The following is a 22,835-nucleotide window of genomic DNA, read 5'->3' on the forward strand; positions in this document are numbered from 1 at the left end:
CAAAAAGTGAAAGTGATTTTTCGCCTTCTACCGACGGCTCCAGCACTTTTGGGTTCTGATAATGATAATTTGATGTTGTGAAAGGCTGGAGTTTACAAGATCCCCTGCGATCGTGGCCTTTCATACTTTGGGCGGACGACTCTCCTTGAGAGATGTACTGAACGCCGTAGGTACACCCGGCTCATGCAGCTCAATAAATCGTCTTTTTCAGACCTCCCTAATGCGTACATAAATGTCGAAATTATATCTTCGACTTCATATTTTTGGGACTCGGTAGTGAAAGAAGCAGTTTAAATTCGTTCGGTGAAGAACTTGATTAACAGAGATAGCGGTTTCAGCATGAACAAGTCATGGAATCCGGCACTTTCCTTAATAAACTCTGAAAGATGTTGTCACAGTGCAGCTCACAATCATAAATCGACTTCCCAGCGTGGGCCGAGCGTCTAGTAACAGACGTGGTTCATGCATATGTGTACTTCTCCACCACCGACCAACGTGTCCGGCGCCTGTGTGTCTGTGGCCGCATGCACAGTAGAGCGATCCACGGGTTTAAAATGACGGAATGAGTTCTGCAGAGTCAGTCTTTCGGCTTATTCTGAAGATGACTGAATGGTATATGCCAGAAATATTAGAAAAAAAGAAGTGGAATTCATTCGACTGCACATCCGTGTCCTGCGCCTGTGTGTCTGTGGCCGCATGCACAGTAGCGCGATCCACGGGTTTAAAATGACGGAATGAGTGCTGCAGAGTCAGTCTTTCGGCTTATTCTGAAGATGACTGAATGGTATATGCCAGAAATATTAGAAAAAAAGAAGTGGAATTCATTCGACTGCACATCAGTGTCCGGCGCCTGTGTGTCTGTGGCCGTTTGCACAATAGCGCGATCCACGGGTTTAAAATGACGGAATGAGTGCTGCAGAGTCAGTCTTTCGGATTATTCTGATGATGACTGAATGGTATATGCCAGAAATATTAGAAAAAAAGAAGTGGAATTCATTTGACTGCACATCCGTGTCCGGCGCCTGTGTGTCTGATCCACGGGTTTAAAATGACGGAATAAGTGCTGCAGAGTCAGTCTTTCGGCTTATTCCGAAGATGACTGAATGGTATATGCCAGAAATATTAGAAAAAAAAAAGTGGAATTCGTTCGACTGCACGTCCGAACTTTAATGGAGCAGTGACTCCGCCGCGCAAACATGAAGATGCACATGTACTGGGATTGCTTTATTATCGAGACCCTTCAGTTTAAGCATGCTTGAAAAATTTGGAACAGTCCGTAGTAAAGTCTTAATTTCAAGTATCTACTGTCCAGTCACAATAATGCGACCACCTGTCAAAAGCCTGAATAACCAACTTTTACAGCGACAACCGCTAAGGGACGTGCAGGAAGAGTGTCAGTGAGACTCTGGAAGGAACCAACAGGGAGGTGGAGCCATGCGCTAGGTTTCTCGGTTGAAGATCCATGGGACGGATAGCCCGATCAAGGTTGTCCTACAGATTCTCATTGGGTTTAAATCCGGGGAGTTGCGTCACCAGAGAAGTACGGTAAACTCATCCTGGTGTCTTCGAACCACGCACGTTTACTGCGAGCTGTGTGACATGCTGCATTGTCTTGTTGGTAGACGCCGTCGTGCCGAGGAAAACCATACTACATGTGGGGATGGACATGGTACCCAAGGATAGATGCACACTTGCATTGATCTGTTGTGCCTTTCATAATCACATGATCACCAAGGAAATGACACGAAAACATTCCCCTGACCACAAGGCATGCGGACTGTCTGCTTTCAGACGTTTCACGTGGTACACGCCAACGGCCATCTGTATTGGATCATAAAACGCGATTCATCTGAAAAAGCCACTCAGTGGATGTCCAGTTGCGGTGTTGGCGTGCAGATTCCTTCCTTCGTCAACAGTGAACAGCAGTCATCAAGGGTGCATCAACCGGGAGCCTACTGCAGAGGCCAATACACAGCAAAGTTCGTTGAGCGGTCATTGAGCAGAGGAGGAGAGGAGAGGAGATTAGTGTTTAACGTCCCGTCGACAACGAGGTCATTAGAGACGGAGCGCAAGCTCGGGTGAGGAAAGGATGGGGAAGGAAATCGGCCGTGCCCTTTCAAGGGAACCATCCCGGCATTTGCCTGAAGCGATTTAGGGAAATCACGGAAAACCTAAATCGGAATGGCCGGAGACGGGATTGAACCGTCATCCTCCCGAATGCGAGTCCAGTGTGCTAACCACTGCGCCACCTCGCTCGGTATTGAGCAGAGGCGATCAGTTGCCCAACAGTTGCAAGTCTGTTCAACCGTACACATCTCCGCACCGATCGTTCACCTCCTGTCATCTATGGTCCGTGTTGCACAGTTTCCTCTGCGCCGGTACTGGATAGCGACGTTTTGCTATGAACGGGATACTTTAGCGACGGCGGTTTACAAACTTAGCCGTTTCGGAAACGTTTCTACCACTGGCCCAAAAGCTAATTATCACGCCATTTTGGACGCCGGATAAATCGCTGTTTCCGCATTATGACAACGACTGAGCTGTTTACCACGCACTCTCCACTTCCCCCCCCCCCCCCCCATTTCCCCCCTCACCCTGCCGTGTGTGAGTGATTACTGCACTTTGACGTCGGTCATAAGCGATGGTCACATTAATGCGACTGGACCATGTATTTGAGCAATGTTTCTCTCACAGCTGCAAAATATCTGCGATAAATAGGCGTCAATAAGTGCTACAACACCAGAAGACTCACGCACAAACGTTAGTCTACAACCTCTACCTGTAGGTGGTTAAATGCAATTATTGCGTCAGTTACCATTTATATTACACAGTTAGCCTATAATACGAGAATTCTTTCAGCAAATAGAAAAACTGTATTTCAAAACATATCGCTGTTTTTCCATTCAGTGACCATGTTACTGCAATCATTGTCATAAGCACATGACTAAAACTGGCTGTCTGCGTTCACAGGACCTGCAGGAATTTCTCGACGGTGCGAAAGACGGAGCAATACTCTTCAGCATGGGATCGAACCTGAAAAGTGCTGATCTCCCTGAAGACAAGAGACTGGCTATTGTGGAGGCATTCTCGAAGCTCAAGCAACGTGTTCTCTTCAAATGGGAGGCAGAAACGTTCCCAGGAAAACCGGATAACCTGAAACTTGGGAAGTGGCTGCCTCAGTCTGACATACTGGGTAAGTTTCTCTCGGATTTACTTTTTAAAATGTTGCTTGCCTGCATGTGGATCTCTGAACAACCAACCACGTAGCAGTAACAGAGCATATGTTATGTATACAGGAAACGTTTTGCAAATCCATACAAGCAGATCTCAAGAAGCACAAGCCCTCTATGGATTAACGGGGCAAAGCCGATTCCGGTAAACAATTTAAAGGTCTGTCTAATGTTTTCATTACCTGTCCATGCTGGATGTCAAAGGGAGGCAATACTTGAGACAATTTCGTGGTCTTTTTTCACGTGTTATTCAATCTGCATATTGAACAACCTGTAGAAGAAATCAAAGAAAAATTAAGAAAGGTGATTAACGTTCAAGGAGAAAAAAATGAAGGGTTTAAGGTTTGCCGATAACACTGCAATTTTAACAGAAAGAACAAAGGACTTGGAAGAAAATGAAGTGAACGGATGGACCCAGATGGTGCTCCTGACGTTGCAGAGGAAACGCCCTATTGCTTTCTCTAGTGAGATTCTCAAGTGGACTACTGCTACAATACATGGACCATGTAAAACTCCGTTGAAAATTTTCATGCACGTTACCTTAAGTGTCTTCATTCTCTAAATTTGTTCGGCTTCTCATTCAGGTCTACATCATACTCGTATAACGTATAAAAATCTAAAATTTTAGAATATTTTGTTTCATAATTCTGTTTTTAGGAAGAATTTTTGTTCTTACTGGTCAGTTTCCTTAAATACCGTTGCTCTTGTTTTGTCGGGAGATATTTCAATCTATGTTGGTTTTGTCACTTGTTTGAAATTAAAGTTGCATATTTTAGTTTATCTTCACTATCCCGCATAATGAATAGCACACTGTATGGTATGCCGCGCGGTCTGATGCGCGCTGTTGTAACGTTTCCCGTGGCTCCCCCCCCCCCCCCTGCCCCTCCCCCCACTCCACTCCCCGCTCCACCGGCCCAAGGAGGTTCGAGTTCTCCGGAATGGGTGTGTGTGTTGTCCTTAGCGTAAGTTAGGTTAACCTACATTAGTGTATAAGCCTAGGGTCCGATGATCTCAGCAGCTTGATCCCATAGGGACTTACCACCACCACACCACATAGTACCTACTGAAATATTTTGTGTTAATTTTCTATTTTATCTGTAAAAACTGTTATTTCACCGGAGAGAAATCTTATAGCTCCTGTCAAGTGACTTCGGTACCCCAGTCCCCTATTACCATGTTCTAGTCATGTAGCAGAGTACCCACGTAGGTACCAAACACTTTTTCAAATCAGTAAATAATACGTCTTTAATTTTAGGATTCTCTGCTTTTTCTCTTGATTGCAAGGTGACATGCGCTAATGGCCTCCAGTTCCTAAAACCAGTTTAATCCTAAGATACTGAAATGTCTGCTGTAGATTTTAATCTTTGATTTAAAATTCTTGTATCTGTTATGCAAGATGTTTCTAAACTTTTTATGCCTCTGTAATTGCCACACTTCCTAGAAAACAGAAACTGGTTTTACTTGGCGCCTTTCTTTCAGGATTTTATGATTGTTCCATTTCCCACCGACGTATTAATTTAAATTTGCTACTTTATTTCCTTCTCCTATTTATTGATCTTACGACCAAATTCTGTAGTTAAGCTCTTTATATATTTTATGTGAAACGCAGAGTATTTTATTAAAAATTAAAAACTAACTTTTCACATTTTTGCTTTTCCAATTGCAGCGCACAAGAACATAAAACTTTTCATAACTCACGGCGGTCTGCTAAGTACGCTCGAAGCTGTGTATCATGGGGTACCAGTCATCGGAATTCCTGTATTTGGTGATCAAGAACTCAACATGCTTCAAGCGGAGGCCAAGGGATATGGGCTAAGACTTTACTTCAACAATATCACGTCACACACATTGTTCTCGACAGTCACGGAGGTGCTCAATAATCCTCGGTAAGTGTGCTACATGGACAAAGCAGATACTGTGTAGTACATATGTTACCTGAATTTAAAGGGAGATGTGTTACTGTCGACGCCAAAATACAGCCGTATTTTATGCGATTCCAAACGACTGTAGGCATACTCATAATGTGGAAGGGAGAGAGAAAGAGTTGAAATACCAGGGTCATAAGGTCTAGCAGTTCAGCCAAAGCTGACAAGCAACATGCATTCTCTCTACCTGCTTGAACTTACGAGCAAATAAGCTACCAATAGTTTAGCTACCTTTGAAATTATTTGCCTACATTTATGGAAACCTGCTGTTTTAAATAACTGCTTCATTATGGCGACAAGCCGATCGCCTTTCAGTTTCTATGGACACGTTGCAGAAGATTCTGTTGGCTTTACTCCAAAATTTCTAGTCACTGTATACTTTATATCGAAGCTATAGCATTAATGAGCATACCGTACTTGTTGTTGTTGTGGTCTTCAGTCCAGAGACTGGTTTGATGCAGCTCTCCATGCTACTCTATCCTGTGCAAGCTTCTTCATCTCCCAATACCTACTGCAACCTACATCCTTCTGAATCTGTTTAGTGTATTCATCTCTTGGTCTCCCTCTACGAATTTTACCCTCCACGCTGCCCTCCAATGCTAAATTTGTGATCCCTTGATGCCTCAGAACATGTCCTACCAACTGATCTCTTCTCCTAGTCAAGTTGTGCCCAAACTTCTCTTCCCCCATTTCTATTCAATACCTCCTCATTAGTTATGTGATCTACCCATCTAATCTTCAGCATTCTTCTGTAGCACCACATTTCGAAAGCTTCTATTCTCTTCTTGTCTAAACTATTTATCGTCCATGTTTCACTTCCATACATGGCCACACTCCATACAAATACTTTCAGAAACGACTTCCTGACACTTAAATCTATACTCGATGTCAACAAATTTCTCTTCTTCAGAAACGCTTTTCTTGCCATTGACAGTCTACATTTTATATCCTCTCTACTTCGACCATCATCAGTTATTTTGCTCCCCAAATAGCAAAACTCCTTTACTACTTTAAGTGTCTCATTTCCTAATCTTATTCCCTCAGCATCACCTGACTTAATTCGACTACATTCCATTATTCTCGTTTTGCTTTTGTTGATGTTCATTCCGTTCAGTTGCTCTTCCAGGTCCTTTGCTGCCTCTGACAGAATTACAATGTCATCGGCGAACCTCAAGATTTTTATTTCTTCTCCATGGATTTTAATCCCTACTCCGAATTTTTCTTTTGTTTCCTTTACTGTTTGCTCAATATACAGATTGAATAACGTCGGTGATAGACTACAACCATGTCTCACTCCCTTCACAACCAATGTTTCCCTTTGATGCCCCTCGACTCTTATAACTGCCATCTGGATTCTGTAAAAATTGTAAATAGCCCTTCGCTCCCTGTATTTTACCCCTGCCACCTTCAGAATTTGAAAGAGAGTATTCCAGTCAACATTGTCAAAAGCTTTCTCTACGTCTACAAATGCTAGAAACGTAGGTTTGCCTTTCCTTAATCTATTTTCTAAGATAAGTCGTAGGGTCAGTATTGAATCACGTGTTCCAACATTTCTACGGAATCCAAACTGATCTTGCCCGAGGTCGGTTTCTAGAAGTTTTCGATTCGTCTGTAAAGAATTCGTGTTAGTATTTTGCAGCCGTGGTTTATTAAACTGATAGTTCGGTAATTTTCAGATCTGTCAACACATGCTTTCTTTGGGATTGGAATTATTATATTCTTCTTGCAGTCTTATGGTATTTCGCCTGTCTCCTATATCTTGCTCACCAGATGGTAGCGTTTTGTCAGGTTCAAATGGCTCTGAGCACTATGGGACTTAACTTCTCAGGTCATCAGTCCCCTAGAACTTAGAACTACTTAAACCTAACCAACCTAAGGACATCACACACATCCATGCCCGAGGCATGGTTCAAATGGTTCCAAGCACTATGGAACTTAACATCTGAGGTCATCAGTCCCCTAGACTTAGAACTACTTAAACGTAACTAACCTAAGGGAAATCACACACATCCATGCCCGAGGCGGGATTCGAACCTGCGACCGTAGCAGCAGCGCGGTTCCGAACTGAAGCGCCTAGAACCGCTCGGCCACAGCGGCCGGCAGAAGCTCCGTAATATGCTTCTTACAGTTCAGGTTTTCATCTACATGTGCACCAAGAAATTTCGAGTATTCTGCTGTATTTATTGATTTCCATTGATGAGCTACATCAGTTGTTTATACGACTCAATTTATTATACTGAAATGAATATAGTGTCTCTCTTTTCAAAATTTGGGAAGAGTCCATTTTCTGAGAACAACCCCATTAATTCTTTGAAAAACATCACTAATGGTCTCTTCTGTTGCTTTCTCCATAATGGGATTTACTATAACACCAGTATCATCTGCAAAAAGTACCAGTTCTGTTTCTTGAATATTAAGTAGGAGGTCATCACTAATATAAGGAATAGTAGTGGTCTCAAAATTGAACCCCGTGGGACTGTCTTTGTGATTTCTCCCCTATCACTAAAATTTTGTACCCTTCCAATTGAGCATAACTTTTTGCATTCTGTTTATTATGTACTATTCTAACCAGTTGTGGGTAAAGTCATCAGTTCCGCAAACCTTGAGTTTACCAAAATGTATAACATTATCTACAGAATCAAACACCTAGGGAAGCTCACAAACAATACCAATTGGCGATATTGTATTATTTAAGGCTTCCAATATTTGATGAATGAATGAATAAATAGCATTCTCAGTCGAGCACCGTTCTGGAATCCAAACTGTAATATGGTAACAAAATTGTTACTGGTTAAATGTGAAACTACTCTTGAGTACATTCTTTTTCCGAATATTTTGCAAGAAAACATCAATGAAGAAATCTAATGATAATTGTTCATGTCTTTTTTATCACTTTTCTTACGATCAGGCTTCACAATCACATACTGCTATCTGTCCAGAAAAAAATTTCTGTGGCAGGAGTACATTACAAATGTATATCACAACTGACATTGCTTATTAAGTTAGAATAACTATTCAGAATTCTGTCTGAAACTCCATCAACGCCATATGCTGAGACATTTCACTATGGAGTTTCATTAAGCTGTTGGTCTATGAAACCACAGTACAAAATGAAAACGAACTGGATAATAGGATCTTATCTGAGTGTCTTATGGTACAACAGCCAACAAGGAAATGTGAGAGAATGCAGAAAAAATGTCACATGCCTTTATAACGCTAGCACTGCAGCTGGTGACGGTCGCTTTGACAAGTTAGTGTTCGGTTAAGTAGTTGCTATAAGTTGTTAATGTCAAAAGAAGATGTAATATTCATTTCTGTTGACCAGTTTCTTATCTCAAATTACACATCTCAGGATCCTCTATCATTTCACGGATTTCAGCCCTAGAATTATTGGATAACTTTTAACAGAGGTCATGTTTCCGTTATGACCAGAAAAAATTTAGTTGCGACCACGCAACTCGATGATGGTGTTAATGATTCTCTACATATTCACCCTTCAAAGCAACACGTTTTTACCAACGCTGGATGACTCGCTGGAGATCTTGGTTGTAGAAGTTTGGCTCTTCAGGAAATGTTCCAACTCGTCACCAGTCTGGAAATGCCTACCACACAATGATTTCTCCATCTGAAAAAAGAGGAGGAAGTCACTGGGTCCCATTTCAGGAGATAATAGGGCGTGAGACAAAATTTTCAATACATGTAGTATTACGTCCGCCCCCTTTTGTTCAGGCTTCTGTCAAAGTTCATTCAAGACTAGTCTGGAACGAACTGTGACAGAAGCGTGAACAATAGCAGACTGATATACTAGGACATGTGTTAAAACTATGAAACAATTCACTGATAATGGCTAGGCACAAGCCGAAATCTAGATTTGCTTTAATAAAATCTGAAAAAGAAGGATTACTGATTGCTGGGCTCCATCATTTGGAAAATATGTTACAAGATGTTATGCTGTTACCGTACACTTCGACCAACACAGAACCTATAGTTGCGGCGTTTTCCCAATTCAAATGCAGAAAAATTACCGCGCTATACTCCGCTTTACCAAAGTACTGCGCCGTTTTGTTTTGGGTCTTCTAGCGGGGATCTATGATACGGTGGTGACGGATTTCACTGTGTACCTCGACTGCCGGCATGAACATGCAAACAATCAAAAAATTAATTACTTAACTTTAAGAACACAAAATTTGGGTTTTTAAACTCCAAATCCAGCAAAAAGCAATTTATTTCTTTTTCCTATTGAGCCAGAAATGCTTCGACACCTACGTGTTAACTTCCGGGGGTCTCGAATTATTTCTGTAAAAGAATTATACAGAGTAATACTTTAGTGAGGTGACTTGCTACAGCTATTAGGAGCTTGAAGAACTGCATTTTAGCTATCAGTGGTAAAAAATATTCTGTATTCTTTACCGGCTTTGGTCGTAGCGACCATCATTAGAAAGATGAAAGTCCTCAAAGTTACAAGATATTTACTTAACCATACGCAATACATCACGACTCTAAACGGCTTAAAATTGGCCTCACAGTTACGCATAAAAGAGTATGAAAAAATCCGCGAGAGGACTAATTTCAGTAAAAACTGCATGAGGACTGATCTCGGTTAAAACTGAGATCAGTACTTGCGCTATTTCTTTCATACTCCATTGCTGTTTAGAGTCATTGTGTATTGCGTATGGCTAAGGGAACATCTTATAACTTTGAGTTAATTTAAAATAAATCTAAAGTAAAGATGAATGATTATCCCCTGATATATGCTTTCTCCTCCTGTGACAACGGTTGCTACGACCGAAACCGATAAAGAATAAAGAATAATTTGTACAGCTGACGCAAAAATGCTGTTCTTCAAATTATACAAAGATATAATTGTTTGCCTGTTTTAAGCCTAAGAACTATAACACGTGCCTCTTTATTTTCTTTTGATTGCTCTCTTGAATTTAAGTTAATTGTGAAAGCGGATTTGTACTGGACCGCTTTTTATCGTTTAACAGCCTGTCAATTGCAGAGACATCGGGAGAATTTGTGTAAAAAGTTATTTATTTTTGGAACGTTTTTCCTAGAGTTTTAGAGGTGTGTACCCCGTACTCCGTTTTGCAAACCGTTATGCACCATATTTGTATTTTATTCATTGACTGTAATTATTACATTTCTGTCACACTTTTTGCCATTTACCATCACCTGTGTTACACGTTTTCATACATAGAACGAGTTTCTGGAGTAAACTCATGTCGCCGTACTCATCGAGGGAAACAACGTTACTGTCGGCACTCAGCTGATTCTCGTCGGGTTTTTCCCAGGTGTGGAGCTAATTTTGAATGTTTGGTTTTCGAGCTGCATCTGCCAGGGAGAAACCTACTTTATCGTGTATGTGTGTGCGTACGTGCGCGTGCGCCTGTGTGTGTGTGTGTGTGTGTGTGTGTATGTGTGTGGGAAAGAGAGAGAGAAGTGCGGGTTGGAGGGGCCTGAGAAGCAGGAAACAATGTTTTGTTACATAGTGTCATATATTCGTTCAAAATTTGCTTTCCTTGTATTAATGCTATCACCTTTTTAAACTCTGTGGTTCTCAGAACACCTCGTTTTAAAGTCCCTTCACGTTTGGCCCGTGTAGGCAAATCTGCATGAGCTACAAATTAACTAATGGATTTCATCATTGTTAAGTTGGCTGCGAAGCTGTTGTGTTGCTTGCACTGTATGTTATCTGTAGACCTTGTTTCTTCAGTATATTCTACACCCATTACAGTTGTTGTATATTAGCATGTACCACGTAGTGTTCCTTGTTAGGAGTTCGTGTTCTCCTGCTTTCCCTGTGTTTGTCATGTATTGGCATTCCTAGCTCTTCGTTGTAACTGGAAATTTATTCTTAGTTTGTTCTTTCTCAATTTGCTTTATTATTTTGTTGTTTAGCTTGTTTGTTGTTTGTGTGTTGTGAGCTCATACCGTTCAGTCAACTGCCTTCAGTTCAAGACTTGAGTAAGAATAAATTACACCAACATGGAGATAGGAGAAATGCACCTCATTATGAAGAGCGTAACTTAGCAAATCAGTAATGACAAGTGCACATATTCCTTGTATTTCTGTTTGATTACTGTCAGCTTCAGCAAGTGGACGAGTTACATTACCCTGAGTATCAGCTCTGTGTACTAAAGGAGAGTCAAAGTCAAATTCGTGTTAGATTTGCAATAACGTCTTGTTTACGTGAATGGTACCCTGTGATGCGATTTACAACAGATCTAATTGAGAGGAGATGGATTACTGAATAAAAAATGTAGGATGCTTTTTAAAAAAGACGTACTGCTGTTAAAATTATCGTAACCAACAAACCCACAAGAAAGGCCATCATGCTAGTTAATGGCCACCTAGTAACTACGCAACAATTGCTTCATATACTTTTTTTTATTTTGGTTCTTGACCAAAAGTAATTAGAAGTTGTCAAACTAAAAGGGCTTCACTGTATATCTGAATGGTTTAACTTGATGCTTTTAGAATTAGTTTCTTGCAGGCACAGTTGGCAATTATATTATTATTTTTTATTATTATTATTCTTATTATTACTGCCTGCGCTGGTGGATGAGTAATTATTGTCGGCTTCGCGTAACTGTAAGTTCCATTACATGCCTTGTATTGGAAGAATAAACAATATAAACAAACCTAAAGAGTATTTTCAGTGTATTCTTAGAAATTTCAAACACCAGGTTATAAGAAATATTTAGAAATGAAATTACTGGGAAAATCACCACTGTCCTTTTCTGACGTACTGTAACTACTGTGTTGTCCATGTTGTCCATTCGAAACAGTGATGAAATATAGATTTTTGAGGGAATAAACAGTCAGCAGAGAAGAGAAGCCCCAAAACACTTGTTCAGACACATTTTGATAAGGGCTGTTCTTACTTTTACATCAGAAAAGGAAACTTTATCTATTTTCCAATATTTTATACACTCTGGTCGTAAGGACTTATGGATAACAGTGTCACCATAGTAAGGCGTCTACAAGGGCGGCATTTGCCTCCCTCAAGGAATGCGAGTAGGAACTTTTTATTCATTATAGAATTCTCTCGAATTTCTGGCAATCATTGTCTGCAACTCCACTAATTTGCGTAGCTAACGTTGTTGACCGAGACGAAAAATACTGCAATTTTAGCAATCACTACATTGCCTGCGTTTTGTTAGCTATTCTGTTCACACGAAATTATGCCTCTTGAATTGCGCAACTGTGGTTTTGACGCTGATCTGCAATGAATATGGATACGAACCTTGACAGAACCTTGTCGATATAAAGACTTCAATATTTTGCTGCCGCTTTCTAGTTGAGCCCCTGCCTAGCTCCAAAAGCTATCCAACCAGTCAACCTGGCGCACGCATTCCATCGCCGATTCCCAGCACATAAAAATGGCAGTAGTATACGTTGAGATATAATTAAGTAATCGATTATAGATTATGGAAACAAAATAGATCGTAACACCTTGCAACAGACTCTATGATTCTAACCTAACTTGATATTATGCAAATTCTATTTTTGTTATACGAAAGACATGTTTCTAACAACAAAGCAATATTGGTAACTCGTTGCTGATTCCATAGATACCAATCAAATTGTCTGAAATTGTATTTTCTGAGCCCTGTAATAACTCCATGTTTCGAACACTGATACCATATAAATCCATCACCTGATATTTCGTTGCCATAATTTAAGGATCTACAACACGATAGGGTAATAGGTTTCATGAGGGACTTACTCTTTTGGCTAATTACAAAACTGTATCACGTTGGACAAAGGAATCTGCTGTGTAATTTCAAAATCCAGTTAAAAGATGTTTTCAAATATATAGGTCAATCAATTTATGTCAGAGGACAAAAGATTGCTGTACACACCAGTACCTCTAATACCCAGTAGCACGTCCTCTTGCATTGATGTATGCCTATATTCATCGTGGTATACTATCCACAAGTTTATCAAGGCAATGTTGGTCCAGCCTGTCCCTCTCCTTAACGGCGATTCGGCATCCATTCCTCAGAGTGGTTGGTGGGTCACGTCGTCCGTAAACAGCCCTCTTCTATCCATCCCAGGCATTTTCGATAGGGTTCATGCCTGGAGAACATGCTGGCATTTCCAGTCGAGCGATATCGTTTTCCTGAAGGAAGTCATACACAAGATGTGCAAGATAGGGGCACGAATTGTCGTCCATGAAGACGAATGCCTCGCCAGCTTGCTGCCGATATGGTTGCACTATCGGTCGGAGGATGGCATTCACGTATCGTACCGTTAAGGCGCCTTCCATGATCACCAGCGGCGTATGCCGGCTCCACATAATGCCATCCCCAAAACAGCAGGGAACCTCCAACTTGCTGCACTCGCTGGACAGTGTGTCTAAGGTGTTCAGCCTGACCGGGTTCCCTCCAAACACGTCTCCGACGATTGTCTGGTTGAGGGTATCGCGACACTCATCGGTAAAGAGAACGTGATGCCAATCCTCAGCGGTCCATTCGGCATGTTGTTTGGCCCATCTGTACCGCGCTGCATGATGTTGTGGTTGCAAAGATGGACCTCGCCCTTGATGTTGGGAGTGAAGTTGCACAGCATGTAGCCTATTACGCACAGTTTCAGTGGTAACACTACGTCCTGTGGCTGCACGAAAAGCGTTATTCAACATGGTGGCGTTGCTGTCAGGGTTTCTCCGAGCCATAACCCGTAGGTATCGGTCATCCACTGTAGTAGTAGCCCTTGGGTGACCTGAGCGAGACATGTCATCGACAGTTCCTGTTTCTCTGTATCTCCTCCATTTCTGAACAACATCGCTTTGGTTTACTCCGAGACGCCTGGACACTTCCCTTGTTGAGAGCCCTTCCTGGCACAAAGTAACAATGCGGACGCAATCGAACCGCGTTATTGACCTTCTAGGCATGGTTGAACTACAGACAACACGAGCCGTATACCTCCTTCGTGGTGGAATGACTTGAATTGATCGGCTGTCGGGCCCCCTCCGCCTAATAGGTGCTGCTCATGCATGGTTGTTTAAATCTTTGGGCGGGTTTAGTGACATCTCTGAACAGTCAAAGGAACTGTGTCTGTGCTACAACATCCACAGTCAGCGTCTTTATTCAGGAGTTCTGGGAACTGGGGTGATGGAAAAGTTTTTTTGATGTGTGTATCTAGCACTGGATCCCAAACACATCAGGTGGATTAATATTAACAAAATATTAATCTCATTAATAAATTATCCATAAGTTTGGAAATGTGGTTGTTACGTGAGATATCAGGCCAGTTTTGGAATCACCACTACATCTGCTTTAAAATGAGACACTTTATATAACGTTTCACGTTGGAGCGTAACATCTATAGCACAAGTAAACCCAGGGACAAAACTCCTGAAATGCTCTGCGGCCAATATAAGTCATCTTTGTAATCGATGCGATCCATTATTTGGACTTGTGGTATCATTTAATTTATGGGAACTTGAAACTTATTTTAGACATCCAGTGATAGGCAATGCTAAAAGGTTCCACTGACTCGTCCCCAGTTCCCTTAAGGACGCCCCCTCCCATCGACGCAGAATCAAATCTCAACTGTAATTTACCACTAGTCTGCGTAGAAAGAAAACGCATGATGGCTTACTGATTTCGCATTCAGCTTTTCTCAAAAGATGTACTGTAGTGCACGCGGAAGAGCACAACCGTTGTAGATGTTTGTATCAATATTTAGGTCTAGTTTCAAACATATCAGTTGAAAATACAAAATACGTTTTTTCTAGAAGAGAGGGGCCGAAATGTGCAATTCCAAGGTCGAGTACAACGTGCTCTCCAGGATTGAGATCGTGTCGAATGGTATGAGTGAAACAAAGCGCTATACGCAGTCAGAGAACTACGAATTTTACGTTCCAGTTGGCATGCTACATAATAATGAGACAAGTTGGAGGGATGAGAATTACCTTGATGCAGTCCTAGGCTGCTAAAAGTCGATGCTATTCCCACATTCATCTACACATATATTGGCTCTGGGCTACACTTTACATAGCCTGCCCAAAAAATATAGTTTTCACAACACTGTTTATCCAACTTCAGTTACTCCACTCGACATTAAACAAAATAGGAATTGTGAACGTTATGCAGTAACACTATTAACATGAACAGATGTGAAGTTTTATAAGCAAAGTGATGTAGGTAGCATAAGAATTAAATTAACCTTTTCAAAAATTTATTCGCATTTTCTTCACGTCAGGGGGTGTTAATATTGATAGTGAAACGTATTTTCTCAATAATTTTGACTTTTTTTCCTATTTCAGACTTTTAATTTTCAGTTTCAACCTAATGTTATCGAAATATGAAAAAATTTATTTTGGGGACATTTTTTAGCTTTATTTTATAATTCATTGGATACCCTGGAATTAATCATAAGAGGATTTACTGACAGAACGGTGAACCAAAAAGTAGGCTCCATATTCATATTAATAACGTAAAAAGATGTTCTTTTAAAAGCTGTAAGAAGATAAATGTCAATGTTTTGAAATACTATAAGTCTTTTGTACTTCTTGTCAAATTTAGTTCTTGGGGAATGACGTGTTTTGAAACACATCAAACTAATTACATTTGGTGCATTACAAGGTTCCATCTTAGGGCCCTTACTTTTCCCTGTGTATCTCAATGGCCTTTCATCAGTAACATTACCAGTTGTCAAGTTTATTTTGTTTGCAGGTCATACAAACACTGAAATAAATAGCAACTCAAGTGAAGTCTTGCGAGGTGTGTGAGGAAAGTAATGGGACAGATTTTTATCTATTATAATTTTTATTTGTCCTCGGGGTCTTTTACAGTGGCATTTCTGAACAAAATCTTCTCGGTTTTCAAGCCACGTCAGTTCGAATAAAATTATCGAGCTTTCGATGGCCGTCTTCACCATCGTCGTCAGGAATAAAACCACTGACCGCCAGGGCTGGTTTTCTTTCCTTTATGGTAACTTCAACCTCCTGCCATATTTGCAAGTGGCACATCGACGCCGCTCTTCAGCTGAGTGAAACATAAAAATGTAAAACATAGAGATTTTAAAGATAACAAGGGGATATAATGTGAATGAAATACACAAAACAAGGATAATGTAAATGGAAGACATAGTCACAAGTTTAAACCAGAGAAAGCATAAACAAAAACCACACTGAATGAAGACGTTGAAGAAACATTGGCGGCCCATATAAGACTGTGAAAGTGTAGGTCACAGCATTAAAACTCACACGGCATGAAAACATTTTAAAACACTGTACTTGTAGCAGAACACAAACGGAAATCACTAAGCACTTCGCAAGTTAAAATGGGAAGGACCTGCCAAGCGAGACCAGGCCAGAGAGGGAGAAGAGGAAGAAGATGAGTTGGTGTGTTGGAGGAGGGGGAGGCAGGTTGGGGCAGCAGGGAAGGAGTATCTGGGAGCACACCAAGGGAGAGGAAACACGGTGGATGGGGGTGGGAGAAGGAGCAGTCTGGTAAGGAGCACAAAGATAGGGAAAGGAGGGGGAGAAGCAAGTGAAGAACGCCTAGGAATGAGGTGAGAGGAGGGTTGGAGTCAGATTCGGAAGGAATGATAGATGTTGCAACGAAGCTCATCATTCAGGATGGGAAGTTTCTTTGGGGTAGAACAAGGACATGGAGGATGTGGATGTGCAGGGTAGGTGGGGCACAGTAGTATAGGTGTGGCAATGTATGGGGGATTGGAGAGGAAAGAAGACACCAGGGAGTGAGAGGGATAGAGTTTGCGGATGGTGTAGAGGATGCAGATGTGTTCAAGGTAAGCAAGGATATGTGAGGAGGTGATTAGTCACAGAGGATCCTCGAGGTGGACAGGAGACGGATACAGAAGGTGAGGCATGGCGCATCGCATTCAAGGATCTGGAGTTCTGGGAACGGCAGTTTCAAATGTGGCGCTGGCCACTGGAGCCACCTGAGGTCACTGGTCCCACAGCAGGCCAGAAGTGCTATCAGCTGCCCAATCACCTTCCACATATATGTCGTTTTGGCCCTCTTTGATTGGTGCCAGAGCCTGCAATGGTGGCTATATAAGCGTAAAATCATGCCAGCCAAGCTCCCCTCCCCTCATCCCTAGGCATTCTTCTCTTGCTCTTCCCCCTCCTTTCCCTATCTGTGTGCTCCTTACCGGATTGCTCCTTCTCCCACTCCCCTCCCCCCATCTCCTCTCCCTTGGTGTGCTCCCAGATCCTCTTCCCCTGCCACCCCAACCTGCCTCCCCCTGCTCCAACATGCCCGCTCATCTTCCTCCTCTTCTCACTCTCTCTGGCGTGCTCTCGCTTGGCAAGTCCTTCCCAGTTCTGGGGCAGAGATCCAGGTGATAATGACATAAAAGAGGATGGCATGGATCAAGGATTTGTAGGTATGGAGGAGGGTGCCGGGCTGGCATGATTTTCTGCTTATATAGCCACCAGTGCAGGCTCTGGCACCAATCAGAGGGGGCCAGAATGACTCATGCGCGGAAGGTCACTGGGCAGCTGATAGCACTTCTGGCCCGCTGTGGTACCAGTGACTTCAGGTGGCTCGAGGGGACGGCGCCACGTTTGAAACTGCCGTTCCCTCCTCCCTAAATAGGTCAGACAATTCGTACAGCTGCAGAGTGTTGTACCGAGCACAAGCGACAAATTAAACAAAGAGAGCTTGACAAGTCGGCTAAAGCTGAGGATTGCACTGTTTGCAAACATGAAGGTCTTGGGTCATGTGTCAACATACTGGGATTCTGTTATAAAAGCGGCAGTTGATATTAGAATGAACAGTAAGAATTTTAACAAAAGCCAGGGCGGGCTTTGGAAGTCGAAAGAAGCGATGACAAATGCTTGACGCTTGTAGGCAGACGAAAGCAGCAGTTTCAAATGTGGCTCTGGCTCCTCGCCCACCTGACGCCACTCGGTCCGGGTCAGAGGTGATATGAGCTGCCCAATCACCTTCCACGCACGTGTCGTTTCGGCCTCTCAGATTGGTACCAGAGGCTGCAGTCGTGGCTATATAAGCGGAAACCCGTGCCAGCACCGGCCCTCCTCCCTTTCCCTGAGCGGTTTTCCTCCCTCTTACGCCCTCTTCCCTTTCCCGTGCCCCCTTCTGTGCCTCTGCGCTCCCTCCTGCCTTGCCTTACCTCTTCATATCGCACCCCGCCCGTCTCCTGCTTCTTGGTGCGCCCTCCCACCATTTATTTCTTTTTCTCACATCGATTCCAGCCCCCACCCGCTACTGTACTTTCCTCTCCCCTCATTTTCCCTCCTCTCTGGCCTCCCATCCGTCGACACGTCCTTACAAGCGGTTTTTATTTCCTTGTATGTGATCTATCACTTGCAGTGGTTTTTAAAGTGTCCCTCACTCTCTGTGTTTTAATACTGTGGCCGACTTTTAAATAGTTTCTGTGAATTCGGTGTTTTTTAAGTGCCCCACACATTGCCGACTGTGTTATTTTAACTGTATGTCGATTTTTTTTAACTGGCCCTCAATGAAAGGCTCCCTGTTACTGTGTATTTTAATTTCCATTATCTCCATTCACTGTGTTATTCTATCCCCTACTTTTCTTCTTTATGTTGTTTTAAGTGTTTTCTGTTATATACTTCATGTCTTTCGGCTGAAGAGCAACGCCTATGCTGCTGCCAGCCTGTCCCAAATGGGGAATTGAAATAAAATAAGGAAAAAGAAAAACAACCCCAGCAATCAGTGGTTTTACTCTTGACGATGATGGCAGGGACAGCCATCGAACGCTCTAGAATTTTATTCGAATTGACGCAACTTGGAAAGCGAAAAGATTTTAGTTAAATTTTCTATTTGTTTCTAACGACAATATTGTCCCCTCCAAAGTAGTTCCCTTATGCAGCTATGGACTGGAGGAGTCATTGTTCCCAGTTTTGGAAGCAGCATTGAAAGGCTTCAACCGGTGGTACATTTAAAATTTTGGTCTCATTTTTTTGAGAGTCCTTTTAAAGTATTTCTCAATTTTTGAAAAAGAAAAATATCACAAGGACGCAAATCAGGTGAATAGGGAGCTTGTGGAACAACAGGAATGAATTTTGAGGTCATAAATTCCGTGATGGAAGTGGCCATGTGACATGGAGCGTTGTCGTGATGCTGAATCAATTTGTCTGCAAAGTCTGGTCTCACTCGATTCGCCCTTTTCCTAATTGTTTCAAAGATATCTTTGTCAAACACCTGATTGACAGTTTGTCCTGTAGGAGCAAATTCCTTATGCATGGGCACGTTCTATGTTTCTGTCGGTTTTATAAGTTGAAAGTTTTCCTGAGCGAGCTTCATCTCCAATGTGTTCTCGACTTCGCAAAAATGATTTGTACCAGCGAGAAACCTGTGATCTTGATAAGGAATCTTAACCATAGGCCTTTTTCAACTTTTCAAAGGGAACACTGGAGGATTACCGAAGTTTGACCCAAAACTTGATGACATAACGTTACTCCGAATTCCGCTGTTCCATTTTCGTGACACACAACAAATACGTAATTTCATTGATGGGCGCGCGGAGCTGAAAATTGGTCTGAGCATCTGGAAGTGATGAACACCCTGGGCTACACAAGTAGAACAATGCAGCGTTGCCAGATCGCTCGAAGTGTTTTCAGTCTAATACCTTTCTGACCCACCTCCCAGGAATATCGGTTAATCAAGTTTTCATAGACATTAATAAATAGTTCCTTGCCAATTCTTTGTCAATAAACTTTTAAAACACTCAGTACAAGCAGTTCTGAACAGCGGATGCATAATATATGATGACAAACGGAAATAGTGAACTGTGTAAATTTTGGGGATTACAGACATAACAAAATCAGCTAGCACGAGCACATCACAGAATTCCACAATTCCATGTGCGATTTTATTTTTTTTTTTTTTTTTTTGGTAACTCGTAAAGTGAAGCTAATGTTTTCCTGGTCTAAAAACCTGTAATAAGAATTATTTGTGGAGTGAACTCCAAAACATCCTGCAGAAGCCTGTTTATGGAACTAAGGATATTAATTACTGTTTCTCAGTATGTAAGTGGCGCTCAAAAAGAAATGAGCTGGAGGCATAATTACAGAAACCAGTACCTGCATGTTAGAAGTATTGACCCTGGCTGTTGAGACACTTGTCCCATTGTGACCCATGGTGGTGAATGGTTGTCTCATAAAATTCCCGAGGCTGCGATGTTAACCAGTTCCGCACATACAGCTGGACGTCTTCGTCCGAGATGAATCGTTTGCCCCTCACAGCCTTTTTAAGGGGACCAAAAATGGCGTAATCACAGGGAGAGATGGCCAGACTGTATGGAGGGTGGCCGAGAACCTCGCATTTGAATTTCTGCAGGCGTGCCGCGACTGTGTTGGCCTTATGAGGCTTTGCATTGTCTGGAGCAGAATGACCCCGTAGGTGAGATTGCCTAATCGTTTTGATTTGATCGCTTGGCGGAGGGTGGTCAAGGTTTGCAAGTAACTCTGGGCATTCACTGTTGTCCTGCGCTGCAGGAAGTGAACCAGAAGGAGGCCATCTTGGTCAAAGGAGAACGTCAGCATAACTTTTACTCCACTCATGTGGATGGTCTCCACTTTTTTTGGTGGTGGTAACCCTGGATGCTTCCACTGGAAACTGTCGTTTTTATTCTGGTTCGAAGTAATGACACCATGATTCATCTCCAGCCACCACTCGTGACAGGAACGCATTCCCTTCGCGAGTATAGCGCTACGATTGAGCAAGACAGTGGGCCATTCGACATGCCTCCTGCTGTGTTTGAAGATTGTGGGGCACCCGCTGGGCACACGTTTTGCGCATGTACAGCTGTGCAGCAGTCGTTCCTTCATGATGGTGTGAACACTTCCGACGCTCAATCCGACCACTGCGGCTATGGCTTTCACTGTCACTCACGGCGGTCCTGGGCAATGAGTGCATCCACCAGCTGGACGATGTCATCGGTGATGTAGTATGGCGCTCCAGAGCGTGCATCATCGGCTAACGACACCCATCCTTCCCTGAAGCGCTTCTTGCCACGCCTTGACCCTTGCAAGGGACATGTAGTGTTCGCCGTACACTTGTGACATCGTCGATGAATGTCCATTCCTCCTACTCCTTTCGCTGTCATAAAACGAGCAACACCTCTTTGCTCTTCTGTTGACTCCTCCATGTCACTGTTTGCAACGCAACCGGCACTTGGCAGCATTGGACGATTGATACATGCTGCTGCTAGTCTGTACAGGCACGTGACGTGCACGTGTGCTCTCTAGAGATGGGCTGTGAACTTCCACACACTGGTCGGAACCACACCTCGTTACACATGCCACAATATTATCCTCCTGTCACCAGTTTGCGCATTCCAGATTCCGGCTCGTTTCTTTTTGAAGGCCCCTTATATTTATTCTTCAATGGAATATGTCATTAAAAATCTACACTACTGGCCATTAAAATTGCTACACCATGAAGATGACGTGCTACAGACGCGAAATTTAACCGACAGGAAGAAGATGCTGTGATATGCAAATGATTAGCTTTTCTGAGCATTCACACAAGGTCGGCGCCGGTGGCGACACCTACAACGTTCCGAAATGAGGAAACTTTCCAACCGATTTCTCATACACAAACAGCAGTTGACGGGCGATGCCTGGTGAAACGTTGTTGCGATGCCTCGTGTAAGAAGAAATGCGTACCATCACGTTTCCGACTTTGATAAAGGTCAGATTGTAGCCTATCGCGATTGCGGTTTATCGTATCGCGACATTGCTGCTCGCGTTGGTCGAGATCCAATGACTGTTAGCAGAATATGGAATCGGTAGGTTCAGGAGGGTAATACGGAACGCCGTGCTGGATCCCAACGGCCTTGTATCACTAGCAGTCGAGATGACAGGCATCTTATTCGCATGGCTGTAACGGATCGTGCAGCCAAGTCTCGATCCCTGAGTCAACAGATGGGGACGTTTGCAAAACAACAATCATCTCTACAAACAGTTTGACGACGTTTGCAGCAGCATGGACCTTCAGCTCGGAGACCATGGCTGCGGTTACCCTTGACGCTGCATCACAGACAGGAGCGCCTGCAACGGTGTACTCAACGACGAACCTGGGTGCACGAAAGGGAAAACGTCATTTTTTCGGATGAATCCAGGTTCTGTTTACAGCATCATAATGGTGGCATCCGTGTTTGGCGACATCGTGGTGAACGCACATTGGAAGCGTGTATTCTTCATCGCCATACTGGTGTATCACCCGGCGTGATGGTATGGGGTGCCATTGGTTACACGTCTGGGTCACCTCTTGTTCGCATTGACGGCACTTTAAACAGTGGACGTAACATTTCAGATGTGTTACGACCCGTGCTTTACCCTTCATTCGATCCCTGCGAAGCCCTACATTTCAACAGGATAATGCACGGCCGTATGTTGCAGGTCCTGTACGGGCCTTTCTGGGTACAGAAAATGTTCGATTGCTGCCCTGGCCAGCACATTCTCGAGATCTCTCACCAATTGAAAACGTCTGGTCAGTGGTGGTCGAGCAACTGGCTCGTCACAATACGGCAGTCACTGCTCTTGATGAACTGTGGTATCGTGTTGAAGTTGCATGGGCAGCTGTACCTGTACACGCCATCCAAGCTCTGTTTGACTCAATGCCCAGGCGTATCAAGGCCGTTATTACGGCCAGAGGTGGTTCTTCTGGTTACTGATTTCTCAGGTTCTATGTGCCCAAATTGCGTGAAA

The 22,835-nt window shown here is 42.9% G+C and overlaps 1 protein-coding gene across 2 annotated transcripts in view; it reads left to right on the forward strand.

Annotated features, from left to right (window-relative positions):
- LOC124711152 (UDP-glycosyltransferase UGT5-like) overlaps positions 1-22,835 on the forward strand; it is a 274,796-nt gene that overhangs the window by 246,508 nt on the left and 5,453 nt on the right. For both annotated transcript variants that reach the window (XM_047241052.1, XM_047241053.1), the window contains exons 4-5: positions 2,971-3,193; positions 4,897-5,116. In XM_047241052.1, the coding sequence (XP_047097008.1) occupies positions 2,971-3,193; positions 4,897-5,116 (443 nt within the window). The remainder of the gene's footprint in view (positions 1-2,970; positions 3,194-4,896; positions 5,117-22,835) is intronic.

The sequence above is a fragment of the Schistocerca piceifrons genome, chromosome 8 (genome assembly GCF_021461385.2).
Source record: "Schistocerca piceifrons isolate TAMUIC-IGC-003096 chromosome 8, iqSchPice1.1, whole genome shotgun sequence".
Taxonomy (NCBI): domain Eukaryota; kingdom Metazoa; phylum Arthropoda; class Insecta; order Orthoptera; family Acrididae; genus Schistocerca; species Schistocerca piceifrons.